Source organism: Carex rostrata, chromosome 4, assembly GCF_964058835.1.
Source record: "Carex rostrata chromosome 4, lpCarRost1.2, whole genome shotgun sequence".
Classification (NCBI taxonomy): domain Eukaryota; kingdom Viridiplantae; phylum Streptophyta; class Magnoliopsida; order Poales; family Cyperaceae; genus Carex; species Carex rostrata.
Window position 1 is genome coordinate 12679408 of NC_135921.1, and position 16404 is coordinate 12695811.

A 16404-nucleotide genomic window follows, 5' to 3' on the forward strand; every position below is an offset into this window, starting at 1 on the left:
TGTGAGCCACAATTTGGCTTACCAAACTAATAAACTAATGAAAAAATTATAAAATTTATAATCTGTCACTACAACAAAGTAGACACTTTTTGCAAGGGAAAAAACGTTTTTACGACAGTCGTCCGTCGCAAAAAGTACCGTCACAAAAAGAAAAAGCTGAACAATGAGAGTAGTCCGTCGCAAAAAGTCATTTTTTTATCCTCGCGAAAAGTGTCTCATTCTTGTTGTGTGTGTTCATCAATATTGGTCAAATATGGTATAACGGTGATGGCTCCAGCCCCCCTGTCACGTTGAAGTTCTTCAGTGTGACCATCCATGTGAAATCGTTCTTCAGCACATGAACCGCGATTGTGTCGTTCGGGAAATCCTTCGCCTCGATGCCGTGAAAATCGTACATTTTTCCTCTCATGTTGAATCTTTTCTTCCCTTTCCCCCCGACACCGAGCCACACCGCCAAGTTGATGTCCTCGAGACCGTGTGTATGATCTCGCGCAAATTCTGACTCGGCAATATACTGTACCAGATCCCAGGACAGCGCGTACCCCATACCGACAAAGTATGGCGGATTGTCCTGGTCTAAAGGAGGGTATCCTTTACCCCAATATGTATCCTCTCTAGGTTTATCTCTTAATGCCTCGTATAATTTGTCGAGTCTGAAGTACGCATCATCGTCGGCTTTCATGACAAAGTCGTATGGCCGTTCTTCGTCTGGAAACATCTTTGGTACGCTCGAGAAGTACGTGTATGTCTTTCCTTCATCCATGTTCTCGGTGCAATTCATGATGATTATGTCGTTATAAGTGAGAATCTCCATGGCGATGAATACTTTTTGTTCGTCCGTCTTGAGTTTACAAAACACAAAACGAACATCTATTTGCACGTTAGGGATGGTCGGTTTCTGTAATGCATAGGCCATGCGAATGATATGACGCCTTTCGGTTTTCTCGGGGACGGTTAGGATGCTGAATAATAGTTTGAATTCAGGTTTCGAGTCAGGAGGTGGCGGCGGTGGCTGAGCTGGCAGTTGGCAGCTGGAGAAAAAGCTGAGCTCTAAGTAGCCATTAGAATTTGGGATGAAGAAAATGGCACTTAGTATGACAAGAGGAAGAAGGATTAGTATTATTGGTTTGTAAGAAATGGATTTCTCAGACATGGTGTTGATTGCGTAATGTCTTTCTCTAGAAAGAGAGAAAGATTTTTGTGTTAACTTTTTGTTTGGAAAAGAAGAGAGAGGAGGGAGAGGTTATATGTATTAAATGGAAGGAAGGAATTAAGAAGGTTGCCATAGGTTGGTGGAGACAGGGGTATTTACTATTTAGTTCTTTTCTTTCAACTCCTTTATTTGACTGGAAGTACAGAATACAGATAAGAGATAGTTCTTGTACTTTTTTGGTTGTTCAGGAATGGGATTTCTTATTTGCAAAACAAGAGAAATGTGGCAGATGAGATTTTAAAAATATTATTCTTTTACAATTGAAACATTTTTTTTTTTAATTTACTGTCCTTGGAAGTTCAATTAATTTGATTTTTCATAACGTGCAAATTTTTCATAATGAAAGCAAGAATATGTTAAAGCGTGTGCAAGTAATTGAAAGAATGTCTTAAACCAAAATGTTAAGGTAAAGAATATTCTAAACCAAAATGTTAAGGGGTTATTGTAAAATTCTCCTATTTAAATATACGGAGTAGAAATATTCTGTGAACGGTGCTGTTGCCATTCGTGTGACGAATCATTTTTAACCAAATTTAAACAGTTTTATCTTTGTAATTCACCAACAACCACTAGCACTTGTTGTCCTTATTTTTATCTTTATGAAAGCATTTTACATGTTTATTTATTCATTCATCAATTTCTGTATGATTCCGGTGCACAGCTGGAGGATATTCTCCATAGCCCTGCTCATCAGAATTTAGAATGTGTTAGGTTCGCCATTATTTAATTGAATTGGAATTGATTTTATTTATTTATTTTATAAATAGATTGCTACAATTAAAGGGGAAAGGTTTTAACAGAGTAGTTTTGGCTTCATGCAGCGCACTATTCATATAAAATGCCGTTTTGACTATATAGTTTGTACGCTGCATGAAGTCAAAACTGCTCTGTTAAAATATTTACCCCAATTATTGGATCTGCATGTTAATTTACATCAGGCACAATACTTGGCATCGCCATTAATTGAATTAATTAGTTTGATTATTTATTTTACGTAACAGATTGCATGGATTACTGAATCTGTGTGCCAATTTACATCAGAATCACAATGTGTACTTGGGTTCGACATTTTAAATTGAATTTAATTAAATTTAGACTTTAGTTATTTATTTATTTATTTTTCAGAACAGATAAATATTGAATCTGCGTGTCAATTTACATCACACTCCCAATTTGTCCTTGTTTTCGCCATTATTCAATTTAATTTATTGAATGTAGACTTTATCTGATTATTTAATTTTCTGAACAGGGAATGCTTGAATTATTCTGCGTGTCAATTTACATCAAACCCAATGGAAAGAAAAACAAAACAAAAACAAAAATGTCATTGGCATGCGTCGGTGGGACCGCGTCGAGTGCGTATCTTCTGAGATATCTCAACTTTTGCGTGACCGACGTGTCCGGTGCCTATTCGGGGGTGATGTAGGGCGTCAGTACTATGTGTGATTTGAGATTCGTGGAGAACGTAGTTAAACGGTTGAGATTTTTTATAAAGTCACGCAAAGTTTGAGATATCTCAGAGGATATGAATTCGACCGCGTCAATCTATATTGAAGAAGTCCAGATTTTCTGTGGCACCAACTTGTGAACTACTTTGTGTTTTTGGAATTCTATACCTTCAAAAACATAAAGTAGTTCACCAGTTGGTGTCACAGAAAATCTGGACTCTTCAATATACGCTGACTTGTCTTGCATTCTAGAAAACTTTAGTGCTAGACTAAAAATACACTAAACTACAAGTACTTATTTTATGGAGAAAATTGAACTATGTAAAAACTTTTATAAAAAAAGTTTCAATTAAATTTCGATATATATAATTAAAAATTTGAAAATTATGAGGAAGATTAAATGTATCACAATTGATCCGAGCTTATGCCCAAAGATTTAATCCATTTGATTGCCCAAGGAAAGGAATGAGCTTCTTTTAATGTGAAATTTTACAAATTAATGTGCAAGAATTTGCGTTCATGATAATGCACAAAAATAATTATTAAAAATATACTGGAATGATTGTTTGCGCGCATAGTGACAAACGAATAGTTCGGATTCGGTTCGATATGGTCAAAAGTTCGTGATTCAGGTATAATTCAGTTATAATTCGAGAATCAGTACAACAAGGAAGTAAAAGAAAACCCAAAAAAAAAATTCGCGTTTTTCTCGCGAATAATTCATGACTCGTGTTTTATTCGCGAATAAAACGTATTATACGTTTTTCTGCGTTTTATTCAGAGTTCTGTTCGAAAATGTCAAAAAATAAAAAGCGTGAATTGTTCGCGTATATTGTTACTATGTTCGTGCATACATTAAATATAATTATCAAATTTTTATTATTTATTTTTATTTATCAGTACAAATTATCTTATTGATTTTCATATTAATTGCAAAATAAATTAATTATTTGTCGTATGCAATAAAACAGATATTAGATATGATATATATCAAGTTATAGCATACATGTATAATTTTAAATGCTATTAATGAATAATAAAATTCACGACATGCGTAATGGAAATAGATACTTTGATTTTGAAATTCAATTAAGGTTTGGTTGACGATTACTCCATTAATAAAAGGATTAATCAATTTTGTACCATCGAAAATTTCTTTATTTTTTTTATTTATCATTACACTCTTTATTATATCTAATATACTCCTTAATTATGTTTTATCATTTTTATTTATCTATAGAAATAATTATTTTCATTTAAGAATCTACTTTTTCTCATTTTATCCTTGTTCTTTCTCTTGATCTCTTTTATTAGATCACAGAGTGTACTTATAGTGCCAAACATTTACAGGCTCCCAACTATTTTTAATTTTGGAACAAAATATAGAGTTGAACTACAAGGTGTTCTTAAGTTCACCAAGCATCTTGATGAATTCAAATCTAAAATCCATCGAATCGGCTTCAAATGACAAATCTGAATCATTGAAACCCTCCTACTTTACGAGTGATAGATCTACATGTAAAAAAAAAAAAAAAAATTTGCACAGAGTCAAGTGCTAGAAAAAGTTTCAAAAAATGAATGCATTAAAATTAATTTATTAACCTTCTAATTTTGACCGCTTAATTTTGTACTAAATTAATTTGAATGTTTAAAATTTTCACATGTAGACATATCACTCGTAAGATAGACAGATTTTAACGGTTCGGATTCGTCATTTGAAACCGATTCGATGAGTTTTAGACTTGAATTCACCAAGAAACTTGGTGAACTTAAGAACACCCTAGTTCTACTCCAAAATATAAATGTCAAGCATCCAAAAAATAGAAATATGTCATTCCTTTAAAAGTTCTTATATCCATAATTTACATTACAAAAAACATATACAAATATTAAAGTAGAGTTACAACAACAAACAAAATATTAAAAAAGTATTGAAAGTAGATATGTTTACTATAATTTTATATAACAATAATAAATGAATTTTCTTTTATGTCGATGTGTTGAGAGGACGTTAAGAAGTCTGAAAACATTGTAAGCATATATTTCAATTTTCGTGCTCAGCTTTTAGGTGTTGAACTTGATTAGACCTTGACCGAAACTTTGTACATGAAACGCATTGGATCTAAAAGAACCTATGCAACGAGCATGAAAAATGATAGTACTTGTCGCCACAAGAGAAGTACTGTCTCTGAACTAGAAAATCACTCTGAAATTAATAAAAATAATAAGAATAAGAAATTTAAATACAATTACTCTAAAATGAGACAAAAAAAAAGAAAAATAATCATATATTACATCTAGAAAAATAAAAAAATAAAAAATAACCATACATTCCATCTCTAAATGTTACATGGGCCGATTTTTTTATTTATATCCAAAAAATAAATTAAATTTAAAAAAATAACCGAACCGACTTTGGAATTTGAAATCTACCCAAACCGGTTAACGGTTAACCGGACCAAATTTCCGGTTAACGGTTAACCGGACCCTTTAAAAGAGTCCGGTTAACCGTTAACCGGAAATTTGGTTTGGGTCCGGTTAATGGTTAACCGGATTCGTTGGTTCGGTTAACCGTTAACCGAACCCGATTTTTTTTTTTTTTTTTTACTTTTTTTACTTTTTTTTAAAACATAAAATTTAAATTTTTTTTATTTTTCTATTGAAAATATACATGAAAATTCGTATTTAGATTTATCAAATTTACAAAAAAAAAATTTGTAAATCAAATATGAAATTTAAAATTATAGAAAAATACACATACACATACACATATACATATACATATACATATACATTTGATAAATCTAAATACGATTTTATTTAAAATACGTATTTAGATTTTTTTATTTACATGGGCATACGATTTTGATTTTCTCCAACATTTTATTATGCACGCTATAATTTATATATTTTAGTAAAGTCTTTAAGAAAAAGAATGTTTATGAAGCAAAGTAGCATTTGTTTAAAAAAAATGCATAACATATATAAATGTTACAAATTGCAATTAGCATGATTCAACAATACTTTTTACATGACATGAAAGATTATGTATTTAGCATTTTATGCATGAGTATTTTATGTGTGAACCAACAATATTTTTTATATGAGCATTTTATGTATGAGCCAACTGAATGTACAACTTTTGGATTAACATTATTTTAAAATACAAAAAATATATGGTGCCCCCCTACATTCATTTACAAAAGAAATCTCTTTCAATGTTTTACGAGTGGGTCTGAGGTGTAGTGATAACGGGTGAAATAAGAAGGTAATATTTATATTTGTTATTTTGGACACTGTATCAATATTTTTTTTAAATATTTTTTTCATTAAAGTTGAAAAAAAAAGTCAACCATTCATGTTAAAAAAAAAATGAAAGTTTGACCAAAATTATTTTCTCTACTGATTGGTTGATAGATGTGACGGTGGGGGCGGAAATGGCGGAATGAACATGGAAATTGTAATTTATTGGCTTTTAAAATTCATAGTCCATGACACCGAAAGATTTCTAACAACCCATAAAATGTTGGATGTGCGATTTATATTATTCGAATTGATTGATTGATATCAAAAACTTAAATTAATTTAGTTTATCTTTTTCAAGAACTTGCATGTATTACATGTCATATATGTTATATATATCTAAGAAATAATATTATGTGAGGTTTTAAAAAAACAAAAATTTATGACCGGTTTTTAATTTTTAATTTGAAAAATAAATAACTTCGGATTTGATTCGAATAATTTTTAAATTTTTAAATTTTAATTTCGAATAATTTAATCCTACATTTTTAATTTTATATCGATGACATCTTTGAATAATAAATCTTGTATGTGAACATAATGAGAAAAAGGATATTGAATTTGCTCGTTTAGGAATACCTCATAACTTTGGAATGATTTGATGAACATTTGAAATTTATCAATGCGGTTGCAATTTAAAAATCGTTTGCAACGCTTAATTTTTTTTTTTTTTTTACTGGTGCATTTCAATGGCTTTGGAATATCAAAATGTTTGAATTAGCTCCGGAATAGCAAATGTAGATCATTATTCCGGGTTTTAATGAAAAAAATATTCATTTTGAGTTATTAGTTTAGTTTAGATTAGCTCGCTATTTCATTGATTTGTTAAATTAGCAATTATTCTAAATCTTAAAATTAGCTACTTAGTCCATTGATTCATTCAAAGTTTCCAACACGCCTAAATTATGCACAAATTTTGAAGTACAAAAATAATTAATCTTTTATTAAGTGAGAAATAAACAATTTTTACTAACAATATTTAACAATCCTAAAAAAATTACCTCACTACTTTGGAATGATTTGAACATTTGAAATTTATCAATGCGGTTACAATTTAAGCATATGGATGAAACAATTTGAGAAAATGGGAAGGTAAACTAGTACAAAACCTTTTCAACACTTAAGAAAAAAAAAAATTTAAGTAAAAGTTGTAGGTCAGGCTACCTAATTATTTAATATCCACAAGAAATTTCTCAATCCGAATTTTGAACCTGCGATATTTCACACACGGAAGGCGCTGTCTTTGCCACTAAACTAAATGATGATTCTGAAGAATTTAAATTATAAGTCATAGGAAATTGTTAGAATTATTTGATATGATAAAGTAAAAAAAAAAAAACTATATTTAATTTTAATTTTTGGGATTTTGTTTTGATTTACTATAAATTTGACCTAATAATCTCTTTGGTTTCTTAGTGTTTATGTTTCTCGCCAAAAGAATTAAAAATAAAACGAAGCTATATATGGTCTACACGCTTGAATTTTAGTCAAAAAAAAGTATTGAAGAAACTTGACAAAAATGGAGTCCACTAGACCAAACTAATTAGGCATAGTTTGTTTTTATCTTATGGAAATTGAAATATTTAAGCAAAGTAGAATACGGCAATCAAATAAATTCAAAACGTGGCGTATTAACTCTATTGTATCGTTGCAAGAGAGCAATTGCTCCTTGAACTAGTAATCTCTAGCTGTGGCGCAGTCAGAATTTAAGTTAGAATTAGATTAAAAAAAAAAAAGTTTTGTGTTATCGGATTACTATGTCAGTGAACAAAATTAATTTATATACTTGAATTATTTTAATTAATCTGATTAAATTCTAAATCAGATTTAAGCAGAAATAAAAAAACATTAACACTTAACAATTTTAGTTAATTATCAGTTACAATTTGTAATTTAATTCATTCGATTGGATTGCAGTAATAAATTGTCAAAAGACAGGGGTAGGGATTCTAATTTTCAGGAGTAGACAGATCAACATATTTATACTATTTCATACCTGATTTTAAAATTTTATGGACAAACAATTGCCTACCCCTGTTACATGGTGGGTCCGCCACTGTTTGCTAGTGATTTAAAAAAAAAATAATCTTTCTGCTTATTACAAAGAAATTTTTATGTAGAGAAATGAAAATATAAAACTAATTAGAGTATTTTTATGGACTTTCATTTTTAATTGATAAATATATATTGTTTTTTTTATTTTCGCTCATAGCGATGCAAAGTGTTTTAAACTTAAAAGATTTCTGTTTACAAAAAAATGCTTTTAAATATTACGCTGACCTGAATTCATATTGAAGAATTTTGAAAATAAATGAAAGCATGATTTTTAAAACTCGACAATATAGCTTAAATCACTCTTTGAATTTCAAACATTTTCCGTTGAAATTTTTCGAATAATTTAATCTAATTTTTTTTTACTGTAGTTTTAAAAAAGAGCAAGGGAGAATTTGATTTAGACATAATTGACTCGCCATGCATATTCATGTAGGACTTAACTAAAAAATAATAATTGCTATGCAATTTTGTCTTGCTTTTTAAAATTAATTTTTGATCTAGTAATAAAAAATAATATTTTTATAAACAAAAGAAACACTCATCTTGCTACTTTGAACTAAAGGGGCTAAGGCAGGATAATCAGTAGATTGGGATAAAAAATTTAGATGAGACATAACTTTAATTATTTTAAATTTTAGATGCGACATAACTTTAATTAATTTTAGACATCCATTTTTTGTGCTTCCATCGTGCCTTTATTTTTAAATACGTTAATAAACCAAAATTTAAATTATAAACGTCAAAATAAAACCGTTAGATGTGATCTATGTTATTTCCTCTATGTGCTAAAAAAAAATATCACATTTCAATTTTCTTTTCATGTGAATCAATTATTTGAAAAATCAACATCTAGAAATTATCCACATTAGTACGTTTTTATAAACTCTTGATGACAACTAAAATAAAGTTGAAATGTCACAATTTTTTACACGTACATAGATAAAATAATGTAAATCATATCCAACGGTTTTAATTTGACTTTTAAATTTAAAATTATTAAAGTTCTTAAAAATAGAGACATGATTGAGACACAAAAATGGAGACATTTGAACCTCCTTTTTTAAATATTAAGTATTATTTATAATTTTTTCTGAAAAAAAAATAGAAGTAGAAGAAAAAAAAATTCAGCGGTAGGAATTTTATACTTTTTAAATTTAAGTATATTTTTATAATTTAAAAAAAAATGATACTAAAATATGTTCCTGAAATTTTAACAAGTCAGGGATCAATCCTGGCCCAGCCTCCGCCTCTGTTTAATTAAAGTTGAGGTCCCCTGGCAGCCTGGTCCCAGATGTATATTAATTGCAATAATGCAACATGGGTGGCGGCTTTTCTTTTCAATTTTCAGCAGCAGCCAGCAGAATTCGTATCCTCTGCATTAACTCAAAAAAGAATCTTTTTTAGTTAATACATCTGAATCGTCCGATTTGTTTTAAAATTTGTGCGGACTAAATTCATACTAATATTAAAGACTTTCTGAATTATAGATTGTGACCGAATTAGCTATATTTCACAATTTTATGTTTTTTTTATTAGATAGTTCATATTTATTTAATTTGATGCATATATTATGATATCAAGATATTCTAAAATCAAAGTAAACTGCAATATTTTTTTCCTAGATGAGGAACTAGTTTAGTGGTGTAACAATAGATATGAAAATATTAGACTTTAATAATAATCAAAATTAAGTACTAAATTTTGTTTTATAAAATATAGTTTACAAAAATATTATTGTTCTTGTGAATACTAAAAGATGTCAGATAGCTAGACGCTGGAAATTTTTTATTTGTAGAAATTAAAATAAAAGGAAGAGAGAGAAAAAGAAATAGTATATCATATTTTGTATTAGTAGAAAGATCGGTAGAATTTCTATCGATCCTAAAAATAAAAAAGTTTAGATAGGTAGGAATTCTCCCGATCTAAAACAATTTGTATTTTTTTTTTCCTTTAAAGTTTTTTTAGAGAAATATAAAAAGAATTTACAAAAATAGATAGAGTATCTTAAAATCTATATAAGAGAAACATTTCATCTATTTTTAGAAAAACTTTTTACATTTTACTAAAGATCTAATATAACAATTCTCTCTATCTATGCATCAGATTAAAAAAAACAAAAACTAATTAAGTTTGAATTGGTATAATTTCTACCGTTTCAACCTTTTTTATTTTTAAAATCGGTAAAAATTCTATCAATCTTTCTACCAAATGACGTCCTCTTTTTGTTTCTGTCTCTTCCTTTTTCTTAATATCTACGGATTAAAAAATTCCGTAGACGCAAATGAGTAATTCAAAAAAAAAAAAAAAAGGTGTTCTACTTTATTAGGGCATAATTGCTTTGTACTAAATTTGTTATTTGTCCTATGCTAAGTTTGTCTTGTTCCTCCAAAGTACAACTAAGCTCAATAGTTTACGATTTGGAGCACATAAACTGTCGGCTGTACCTAGAAATAGAATGGTCCCAAGGACCCAAACCCATAGAATCAATTATTACCATCGGATTTTCAATTAAGGTTATGATGAAGACATAACGTGACCTGACATGACATGATGTGGTTAAAATGATTAAAGACAGTCACGTCACGTGATTAAACATAACATGATTGATCGCACTTATTTAATTATTTCAAAATTTTAAGTTTATAGAAAATACATATGAAAATAATGCTTAAAAATTAGAACATTACAAAATAATTAAATTAAAAAAATAATATTAAAAAATTGATTATGTGTTTCGTGACGCGACATGATATAATCAGATTTAGCAAATATGGTGGCGTGCGAGCACTTCCTTGCCAACGTGAAATAAAAAGGTTTGGTGTGGCAGCCCATGTGCGTTAGTCTGGCCCAATAACAGTTCTCAATGTGCTTAGCCCAACTGGCAACCGAGCATCCCAGCCCAATAAGATCCGGCCCGTTCCATCTAATCACAGAATATATAGTGTGCTCTCATGTCATATCAAATATTCATGTTATTATTGTATGAAATATCTACGTTTGTTTGTCAACCTATCGTATTGAATATTAATTTTTATGTGCATGTTTTCGAGTTGTCTCACTAGGTGCTGCTCACTAATTATTGTTTACTATCTTTTTCTAGCCTTGTAAGCAGAGAAAAATCAGAAAATTAACCCAAAACTATAATTTGAGAACTTTGCTAGGACACCAAATTTCTCAATAAATCACCGCTCAAAAGGGTTAAATATAACACAATAAATTTCTAGAAGCATCCAATGGGCATGAAACCGAACATCGGACCAACTTCGGTCTATGTACGTCCGGTCGGAGCTGTTAAGTTTGTGTTAAGATTCGTGCGCACTGATTGAACGAATCTCAAAACTATCTGCACTAATCTTGATGTGAATCAAATGAATCCAACCGAGCATCGGGCCGCCTCCGATCCCAATGCAAACTACTTAACAACTCTGATTTCAATTTCGAGTTTAAGAACCATATTTTCAACAGTATTGCACTATATTACCAGGGAAATAAATCTGCTGTTATTCTGATCCCAATCGTTTAAACTTTTCCTTGCACGAATCTCAACAAAGTAAGTTTTTCATGCGCGAATCTCAAAAGATCAACGGTTGGGATGGGGATAACACATTTCTGTTATTCCCAAGGAATAGCAGCAGATTTATTTCTTAATTATTACAACAGAAAAGGATATCTAACTGAATTGCATGCCAAATCATCCATGAAATTATTATATACTATCATCTTATATAGAGAACAATTAATGAAATATATAAAAGAATATACACACAAAAGTCTAACAAAACCTTCCGTCATGATTCATTTCTTGATTACAGACGGAGTGATGAGGAGACAATTCAAGAATATATGAAAAAAAAGGTAACAATGAATTGATTCTATAAAATCTGCAAAACCAATATATATATAATCACAAGTATAACCTAATTAGTGTATCTCAGATCAAAAATGGTAAAGGATCGATGGCTTAATCGCTCCGGTGACATTGAAATGCTTGAGTGTGACCGCCCACATGAAGTCGTTCTTAAGCATGTGCACGGCGATTGTGTCCGGCAAGAAATCCTTTGCTTCGGTACCGTTGAAGTTATAAATCCTCGGTCCCACGTTATATCGATTGATGCCCTTCCCCGCTTTATTTAGCCACATCCCGGTGTAGATATCCTCCGGTCCAACTGGTTCATTTCTCGGGATATCTGATGTAGCGATCCATTCGACGAGGTCCCACGACAATATATACCCTGGTCCGGTCATAAATGGCGGATTTTCTTGGTCTAGCATCGGCATCCCGCTACCCCAATACATATCCTCCTTAGGTTTACCCCTTAAAGACTCGAGGAAATTATTGAAGCGGAGGTACGTGTCGTCATCGGTCTTCATCACGTAATCGTACCGCTTATCTTCTCCCTCAAACATCTGAGGGAGGCTAGAGAAGTACGTATACGTCTTTCCGTCATTCATGTTCTCCTTGCAATTTAGGATTATTATATCATTGTAAGCGAGGATCTCCATTCCGATGAATTCCCTTTGTTCATCAGAGGTGAGATTGCAAAACACAAAACGCATGTCGACTTGGGCACGGGGGAACGGCCGTTGCAAGTCATAAGCCATGCGTAGGAGGTTGCGCCTCTTGTAGTTGTTAGGGACTGTGAGGATACCGATTAAGAGCCTGAAGTCGGGTAGATCTGCGTCGGAGACCTCGTTAGGATGACAGTTGGAGAAGAATAAGAATTGGAAATTATTCGGGGAGGAAATGAGAAAATATGTGCACATTATAGCAAGAGGTATGATAAGGAGGAGAAACGCCTTGTTCTCGCAACCTCCTTTCATTATTGACAATTCGGTTCTTGTTCTTTGATTGATTGTTTGTAGGGAATGTGTCAAGTGTTTAACGGACGTGCCGCGTACGATCGAAAGTATTGGTTTAGAATATTGGATAAATTCGTTGGTTTGAAAAATATAATATATATATATTGGGTTTGGTGGAATGCTCCTATAACGAGAGCTGTACTTGCGTGAGTTCACGACAAAGAGAGAAGAATTTGATGCTTTTTTTTTTTTTTTATAAGCACTGGTTGGATTTTCGGAAGGCATGCAAAGAAAAAAAAAATCGGTATCCTCCTAGGTGGAATACCATGTCAGATTTCAAATTTGGATGAGGGTTATTTTTTTATGTACGAATCTCAACAAAAGTCAACCATTGAGATCGGTATAACAGCAGATTTATTTCCGGAATTTCTTTATAATTAGTGGATCCGAACCGTTCTTTTAACTTTGCACGAATTTTAAAGCACAAATAATATAGGCACTGCACCATTCCGAATAGAGACTGTTTTTGTGTTAAATCTAAAACCGTAAAGTAATGAACTTCACTGTCCAATATCTAAAAGGATACTTGTTTTAAAGAAAAGGGAAAATTTCTGGTGTACCCATCAAAATTTTCAAAATAGCTAATTTCCCCATCAAAACATCTTAATATCCAATTTACCCATAGAAATTTAACATCATTTTTTCTATCCCCTTTTACTCATTAAATCTAGTATTTAGTTATTTTAAATATTAAATTGACAAATATACCCCCTTCCTCTTAATTAGAGTCACTTAAAAGTTGAGAGCACCATTAATCTTAATAAAATCAGAGATCACCGTTGTTCTTATTGAATAACCACCGACCTGATTTGATCATGGTCCTTAAACGATAAGGATTAGAAGAAGAATTGAATTAGTTTCCGCCTCTACACGCACGTCTGTTTCTCCTTCCTGTATTGTACCCTCCCTATACTTCATGGATCAGGTCAACAGAGACAATGTCTCAAAGGAAATGGACTTTGAGAACTTACCGAGTCTTTAAAGGTTACATAAAGCAACCTGAGATTTTTCCATTCACTGCCAATTTCAAAAAGAATAAAAACAAAATATATAAAAATGAAGCATATTCTATCATGAAAAATTATATAACACTTTGGGAATCAAATTGCATGTGCTTCTCAGTGTTTTAAATAACTTTGTTACTGGAACAGCTAGCATTAATTATAGAAGATTGACTAATATCGTATACCAGTCAAGATGTCTTTGATACAGATAGAGAGACGGAAATAAAAGAACAACAACAACACCGGGTTAAGGGATCAGGATTGTACTAGTCAAGAGCTTCTTTTGTTGGAAAAGAAGCTATTGTCTCTCATCCTGAAGAGGTGGAGACAAATTTAAATTTTCTTCTAATCTCTTTCGTTTAAGGTATGATTTTTAGCGGTCAATCAATAAGAATAATGGTGATCTCAACTCTTTAGGGACATCTCCTTCATTTAAGAAGAAGGGGGTATATTTGTCACTTTAATATTTAAAATAACTAAATACTAGATTTAATGAGTAAAAATGGATAGAAGAAAGGATGTTAAATTTTTATGGGTAAATTGGATATTTAGATGTTTTGATGGGGAAATTGGCTATTTTGAAAGTTTTGATGGATACACTAGAAATTTTCCCTAAAGAAAATGGGTGGTCTAACGAGAATCAGACCTACATATATTTAATTTATTCGATATTGAATTTTAACCGTTGGATCTGTTTCAAAATTTTGTATGCTAATTTGTATGTATTTGAAAGTTATTCGCATAAATTTCGAATACGGATTAAATGACTTTGATTTATCATCCGAACGAATTTGATTATACATGCAAAGTAGGAGTTTAGTATGATTCTTGAGAGAATCAGAACGGTCCAATGAGCATGTTCAATCAGAACTGTCCGATCAATATTATGATTTGTGTAACTAATTTTAAAATTCATACAGAACAAGTACGCATGAATCTTGATATTAATCGGTTCAAATCGAATTTGATTTGATACAGTAATACCTCCATTAGACCGCTTTGGTAAAAAAAAAAAAAAAAAAAAAAAAAAAAAACTTCGGTTTTAGAAAAAAAATGCAGCTTCCTGCATTTAAAAATTAAAACTGTTAAGGAGAACATTGCCTAAGGCGAAAATAAGAAATAGCAAATTCTTTTTTTTTTTAACTTTAATTATACCATTTGTGTTGGTAAGAGTAAAATAAATCTAATTTTATTTGGTTGAAATTTGTTTTCTTCTAATTACTTATTAAATTGAATTAATGTATATTCTTTATTCTTTATGAAGTATCCGATAATGAAAAGTTGGAATAGAGAGAACACTAGTTATAAGGTTGAAAGAATATGGTTATAAATTTTTTTATTTCAAATTATTTTTGTCTCATGATCATTACATTATATGTTATTATCTTTTACCATGTTCTAACAAATCAAATATCTTCAATGAGCTCATTTATCAACTATTGAAATAACAATATAACACAATATATAACGTGCTCTCATGTTGTATGAAATATTTATGTTTGTTTTCCGACTTCTGTTAGGTGTCATGCTATCATATTTGAATATTAATGTTTATGTTTATGTTTATGTTTATGTCCATGTTATGTAGTTACGTGGTGCTTATTTAAATATTGTTTAATTAGGCGGTGCTTATGATGAAATTTTGTTTACTATATTTTCTAGCCTTGTAAGCAGAGAATCAGAAAACCAACTTTAAAAACTATAATAACATGAGAACTTTGCAAGGACACAATTAGTTGAACTTTGTAAATAATTCAGGGGCCTTTTAATATTAGTGTGGATTTAATCCGGACAGATCTTAAAGCGGATCAGATGGTCCATAATTCCATAATTCCATATGCATTAATTCAAAAATTATTTTTTGAGTTAATGCAGAGGATACGAATTCGTGAAATTGTGCCTGCAGCATTTTCAATGGATAAGTCCATTGTAAAATATACGGGCCTAATGGCCCAAATACTTCACAAAAGTGCTAAGGCCCATATTTGCTGGGCCATAAAAGTAGACCCTAATTGCTTAATCAAGGTTCTGTCATGCAATAAGAATAATGATCCAATCTTGAATTTCGACTTCTGGAATTACGAGTCGATCTTCTCTCGGCGCTATCTGAAGGCAGTCTTGAACTCTTGATAACTGTGCATCTTTATAATCTTTGCACTATGTTTATGTATCACAGAATATATCGATTTAAGATTCTATTATATAGGCGCAGATTCGGATGCCCCACATCTTGCCAGAACAGTCTTTAAGTGTTGTCCTATTGACGAAAATATTTACACTTACAATTGGAGCTAGGGCTGTTCATTGGGTCTGATTTAGTCGGTTTTGAACCGAACCAAATTAGTTTGGATCTGGTTTGGTTTTTTCGGTTTAATGATTCGGTTCAGTTTGTTTTTTATATCCGAATTATAACTTCGGTTCGGTTCGGTTCGGTTTGAAATTTGGTCTAAACCGTTCCAATTTATTTCTTAATAATCCGGTTTATTTCTTAATCAATTGCTTTAAATACTTCGTTTATTTC

General features: G+C 30.9%; 2 protein-coding genes across 2 annotated transcripts; both read right to left on the reverse strand.

The window, feature by feature from the left end:
* Window positions 1-247: 247 nt before the first annotated feature.
* Window positions 248-1153, reverse strand: LOC144553262 (beta-1,3-galactosyltransferase pvg3-like). Its single transcript, XM_078301359.1, has one exon. The coding sequence runs from the start codon at window positions 1151-1153 to the stop codon at window positions 248-250; it is 906 nt and encodes a 301-aa protein (XP_078157485.1).
* A 10802-nt stretch (window positions 1154-11955) lies between these two features.
* Window positions 11956-12840, reverse strand: LOC144553263 (hydroxyproline O-galactosyltransferase GALT3-like). Its single transcript, XM_078301360.1, has one exon. It carries the CDS (start codon window positions 12838-12840, stop codon window positions 11956-11958), a length of 885 nt encoding a protein of 294 aa, XP_078157486.1.
* Window positions 12841-16404: the final 3564 nt, after the last annotated feature.

What these genes read in the sequence shown, in the direction of transcription:
- LOC144553263 (XM_078301360.1), bottom strand. Translation starts at nt 12,840, where the DNA reads ATGAAAGGAGGTTGCGAGAACAAGGCGTTTCTCCTCCTTATCATACCT.
- LOC144553262 (XM_078301359.1), bottom strand. Translation starts at nt 1,153, where the DNA reads ATGTCTGAGAAATCCATTTCTTACAAACCAATAATACTAATCCTTCTT.